General features: G+C 34.3%; 1 protein-coding gene across 1 annotated transcript in view; it reads right to left on the bottom strand.

Moving 5' to 3' along the window:
* Positions 1-624: 624 nt before the first annotated feature.
* LOC126100582 (regulatory protein zeste-like) overlaps positions 625-6,000 on the bottom strand; it is a 105,757-nt gene continuing 100,381 nt past the window's right edge. The window contains exon 6 of the mRNA XM_049911204.1: positions 625-3,638. Within this exon, the coding sequence (XP_049767161.1) occupies positions 3,599-3,638 (40 nt within the window). The 3' untranslated portion in view covers positions 625-3,598. The remainder of the gene's footprint in view (positions 3,639-6,000) is intronic.

Below are 6,000 nucleotides of genomic sequence, written 5' to 3'. Positions count from 1 at the left end.
GGTAATATAATATTATTCTTGACCTAGTTATTGTGATTTCCCAAATAAATATATTTGTTTTTCTTTTCTTTAATTTCCTGGTCTTTAGTAGCTAAAACGACACTACAGTGTTTTTTCGCGTGCAGTATACATATCAGAAATGTTCACGTGGCTGACAACTGAACACTGTACTGTCTCTACCTCACTGTAGTACTAAGGGACACCTATTTATTATGCAACCCACAAATATTAACCTGCCACATGTCAAAGTTTATATGCGGAGAAGCTTGTCTATATTTCACACAAAATGTTAATTACATATTATTGTACTAAATATAAAGCGAATTTTTCAATATATAGAACATCACACTAGGTACATCCCTGGAGTGTAGTTAATTCTGCAGACCACCATACAGTGTATGGTAGAACGCATGTATAGTATAATAAAATCATTTTCCTATCTCGACAGTCCATCTGTGAATGGTCATTCTTGAAATGAAATACATAATAATAATAATAATAATAATAATAATAATAATAATAAACAATGTCTGAGCAGATTTTCTGTTTTTACCATTGTGGCCAATATATCAGACATATATCAGAGGAAATACGGGACATAAAGCTTAAATAATAATTTAACTATAACACATTTACAGTTAGGTGTATAAAAACTCCTTTATTAGTAAAGATACCTGTGGCTAAGGAGCCAACAAGGTTTCTACAACTGTTCATACAAATAAAATAATTCATTTATTTATAGTCATGTACTAGACAAATTTCCTAGCAGTATGACATGGAATAGACAATTTTGTTCACAAAGTTTCTCAAAGAAAAATTCATAGAACACAACCCACGAAACTAAATGTATGAAGAAAATAATGGAAACTCCATAAATGATATTCTTGTACACAGAATTCTACACTATATTACATGGTATCATGTAACATTTCTGGGTGACACTTCCCACAAAAATCCGTTAAATTTCTCTCTTTCAAAAATTGACTACAATATTCCTGTTAAAATTCACATTATCAGATAAGAGAGAGAGAGAGAGAGAGAGAGAGAGAGAGAGAGAGAGAGAGAGAGAGAGGAGGAGGAGGAGAAAGAAGAAAGAAGAGAAGAGGAGAGGAGAGAAGAGAAGCTGTCAGAAGTTTATCTGTAGATTTGTTACAGACGAAACTCCTGTTCACATGTGGGAGCCTGTTACCTATTATGGAAGCAGATACCAGGAGGTTGACTGAACAACAACCTATATGAATGTGTTTTTCCTTTAAATCTTATTAAAAGCCATTTACATTAGCACTCTGTCACATATTTTGTTTATGAAAAATGAACCAGTAGGAACACAGTAACAATGTGTAGCGGTCTATCATCAGTTCCTCAGCATTGATATGGAAATGCATTATTTATTTACAAACAAATAACTTTTACATTCAAGGGTGACTATGATGTCATTTACAATATTTTAGAGAACTATGAACCCCAACCATGAGAAGTTAATTAAAAATACATTATGTTAACCCGTCATAAGGACTTGCATACTGGGTCATCACTCTTTGATTAAAGCAATTCATGAATGACAAAGTAGAGAGGAGAATCTCTAATGCTTCTTACACAACCAAATTTAGCAGATATAAATCAAGAAACAATGGTGAAAGCATATAAATGCATGTTCTCATTGACAACAAAAGATTATTGTTGTGGGGGGGGGGGGGGGGGGAGAGAGAGAGAGAGAGAGAGAGAGAGAGAGGAACTGATTTCAACCAACTTGGAAGACATTCCTAAGGAACAGAGGAAAGTGATTTGTATATGCTTGGCTCTAACATCTAGGATACCTGCAGTAAACATGATTATACCATCAAGAGTTAAAGTTTTCTGCTGTCCAAAATACCATGTGTTGCAAGCATTACACTTGTGCATATATTAATCTGACATGAATGTAAAGAGTGAAATGAGTGAGTCAAAGAAGATAGAAAAATTATTCTGAGAATAAATGGCAGCGATTAGATTTGCAAATCTTGAAGCATTCAGCCTACCTTAACTGAAACAAGCTTTGTTTTACGCATAACAAAATACTGAGAATACTATAGAGCACTGTCATACTCCCACTTTGTCACTATCATTAACTAATCTCACTGCTCTACAAATAGTTTTAAAGTTCATAATTATTGAAGCACTACACAGAAATAAACCACTCATACCTACATATTATTAGCAGCAAATGCCGAACAAAATACACACTCATGAATTAGTCTCTGTGAATACAGAATACAGGTGCTTCACCCAGAAAAATTATCTTAGATTAATTTCTATTCTACTTCTAAGTCATTTCACTCCATTGTTTTGAATCCCAAACACACACATCATAACAATTAATGTATAACAGGTATTAATTAGTAATGCAAGAAACCTTTCATCAGTGTCAGAAACTTTCCCTCCATATCAACAATACTCATCCTCCATCAATACACAGGTAGTACACACATAAACAGTCTCCAATAGCAAGAGAGAAAGCACGCAAATAAATAAATTTAACACAAAAGATTCTTAGAACAAAAGAACAGTCAATTATTACATGAAAGACAACAGTACACAAAATATGTTCACAGAGCTGCAAAGAAAGATTTCCCAATGTGATTTGAAAATGTTTGTATAACTCTTCTTAGCAAATTAAAGATGACTGCCTGGCAAGGAACTAACCTTAACTATGAACAACATAACCAATCATAAACTTGAAGTTTCTTGCTAAAGAGCAATACTTTAATATTCCCCATTTTTCCCCATTTGCATCAGTTTCTTCAAAAGCATTCATGACATTTTAATGGATGATAATGGTAACAATAAAATACACCAGTAAACAAATAGCTGACAGTCACAGTTACAGAATCAGATTCAACCCCCCTGTACATTCTTTTATCAACAAATAGCATCTTGGGTTCAGTACAAACAGCTATACCAAAACTAAATAATTATCTTAAGTTTTGGAGGGACACTTTGCATGCAGTAAAGTGAGTTAAGTCTGAATGTTGGAGAATTATAAATTTATACAATGAAAAATCATACAGGATGTATTACAATTCCTAGAGTGTGATACAAACAATACTAAATATTCTGTATGAGTTACAGACTGTTCTATTACCTATTATTTTCATCAATTTAACACAAAATAAAAGGCTACATATATGATGCAAATATAAGTACTTAAGTTTGCCTTTCATTCCAGAAAATGTCATTTATTAAGGTGTTAAAACAAAGAAAAGCAATAAACAAGAAAGAAATTAATTCCAAACTTTCAAATGAAAACAACAAAAAGTGCAATACATTTTTAATGCTGCAGTACGATGCCCTATACATATATGTGCTTTCATACAGACTCAATCATTTAATTTCATAATGATATTGTCACACAATCAAACTTCACTCTTATGACTTAAGTTATGGACATATATTTCACACGTCACATTATGATAAGTGGATTTTGATCACATTATTTCTAAAAATGTATATAAAAACATTTAATGTTGTGCTTATGTCTTGATGGACTAATGACACACTTTAAATAACATCCACAAACACCCTCATTTTGCCAGTATCCTGACATACTTCATATCACCCATCAAAGTTCCATTTCAGAGTTATCATCAGGAATCAGTTCCCTGAAATAAGAATGATAGAAAAGAAGAAATCAAAAATTACTTTCTTGTACAGTAAATTCCTCTCTTTCTCATATATTTAATTAAATTAGTTACCAAATTATCAATAATACTACTAAAAACCAAAATGCTTAAATGGCAGTGAGAGTCTAGTCTGATAACTGGAACTCCTTCAGTCGGGTGTGTGTGGGGCGGGGAAGGGGGGGATGGGGTCACGCACGCACGAGCGCGCGTGCTCTGTAACAACTGTGTTGGATTACGACACACACTCATTTATTTGATTTGGAGCCAACTTATAAAAATGGCATTCATTCACTGCATATTGATATACAGGGTGTGCTTGCTTTTTAAGTATCATTCTGAAATAAAAATAAAACATGAAGACTTCTCTTAGCAATTTTAGTTTTACATGAAAGTCTGTCCTTTATTCTACTTTTCTACATAATTCCCAAAAATACTAAGGCACTTACCAGGTCATACAACCAGCTTTTGAATACTATCTTCTAAGAAACCTGCAGCCTGGTTGGTCAACCACTGCAGCAAGTACCGTAATAATTTCAAAAACCACACATCTTGACATTTCTCATTTTTTTGGAAAAAGATGGGCAATGTTTTTTCCACACATTTCACTGATCTGATGATGAATTTCTTCTGCTATCATGCCTTAAACACTAAGAAAGCAAACCACAGCACACATTTGACAGTCGGTATGATTCGCAATTGGAGGAGGTATTTCAAATACTCACAAATGTAAACACACTGAATGACTCTGTACCAGCATCTGTGGCTAGCCAACAGTGTGTGGTACACACTGCGCACATGCCAAATGCCAATGTGGTGCTGCAGCAGTGGAATTTCAAAACAGTACTTACTTTAAAACAATGCCTCCTAACATTTACTGCCTCTTGTTGTATGTTTTCTGCTATGAATCTTGTAAAGTACACCTAAATGCATGCTTAACATTAATTAATTAACATCTGCTCAGCGCACTAATCTATTATTACTAGAATTCTTCTGTTTTTAAACTGTGTGGGGTTAAATGTGGCCCTTATCAGTTCAGGCTGGGGTGCTATCTTCATAGTCTCAGGTGTTATTGAATTTAACACTTAAAAATCAGGACAAGGAAAAAACATTTTTTGTTTTATCACAAAACAATCCAGCATGAGATAAAGCCTGCCAAAGATGGCACCTCATTTGATGTTGTTCATCTGCAATTTTTGGGAAAATTTTAGAATGCTCTGTCTTTGGATATGTTCCAGATATTTTGTTCCTTTTTAATTTATGTGAAACAGTTTACTGATTAAAATTTGGTTAAATGTCTGAATTTCTTTTGCTATACTTGCCACTTTTTTGCAAGAAAATGATAGTCCTAACTTGTTACTGTTTATCAGTACCAATCAGTATTACTACATCATCTTAAAAGAAGAACTTCTAATTTTCAATGTATTAAGTTTGAGTAACAATGTTCATCTTAACTTTTTTGTCTAACGTCTTGCTGCAGTTGTTTCATAATTTTGTCACACCAATTCCATAAATTTTGAAAATGTTTAAAGAAGCTGCACTGCCTGAAAAGTAGAACAAGTCACACTGGCTCTGGGATTAAACTTTTTTTTAACTGGCTCTGGACCAATGTGAATGTAGACTTTTAAGGCACATATGATAGCCTTGGGAGAGCCAGCTATGACAAAACTCTTCCATCTGGTGAGCAAGATGTACGAGACAGGTGAAATACCCTCAGACTTCAAGAAGAATATAATAATTCCAATCCCAAAGAAAGCAGGTGTTGACAGATGCGAAAATTACCAAACTATCAGTTTAATAAGCCTCGGCTGCAAAATCCTAACACGAATCCTTTACAGACAAATGGAAAAACTGGTAGAAGCCGACCTCAGGGAAGATCAGTTTGGATTCTGTAGAAATGTTGGAACACGTGAGGCAATACTGATCCTACGACTTATCCTAGAATATAGATTAAGGAAAGGCAAACCTACATTTCTAGCATTTGTAGACTAGAGAAAGCTTTTGACAATGTTGACTGGAATACTCTCTTTCAAATTCTGAGGGTGGCAGGGGTCAAATACAGGGAGTGAAACGCTATTTACAATTTGTACAGAAACCAGATGGCAGTTATAAGAGTCGAAGGGCATGAAAGGGAAGCAGTGGTTGGGAAGGGAGTGAGACAGGGTTGTAGCCTATCCCCAATGTTATTCAATCTGTATATTGAGAAAGCAGTAATGGAAACAAAAGAAAAATTTGAAGTAGGAATTAAAATCCAGGGTGAAGAAATAAAAACTGAGGTTCACCAATGACATTGTAATTCTGTCAGAGACAGCAAAGGACCTAGAAGAGCAAATGAATGGAATGG

This window comes from Schistocerca cancellata, chromosome 9, assembly GCF_023864275.1.
Source record: "Schistocerca cancellata isolate TAMUIC-IGC-003103 chromosome 9, iqSchCanc2.1, whole genome shotgun sequence".
NCBI classification, from domain to species: domain Eukaryota; kingdom Metazoa; phylum Arthropoda; class Insecta; order Orthoptera; family Acrididae; genus Schistocerca; species Schistocerca cancellata.
Note: the sequence above shows the minus strand (reverse complement) of the source record. Positions and strands in the feature narration are given on the sequence as shown.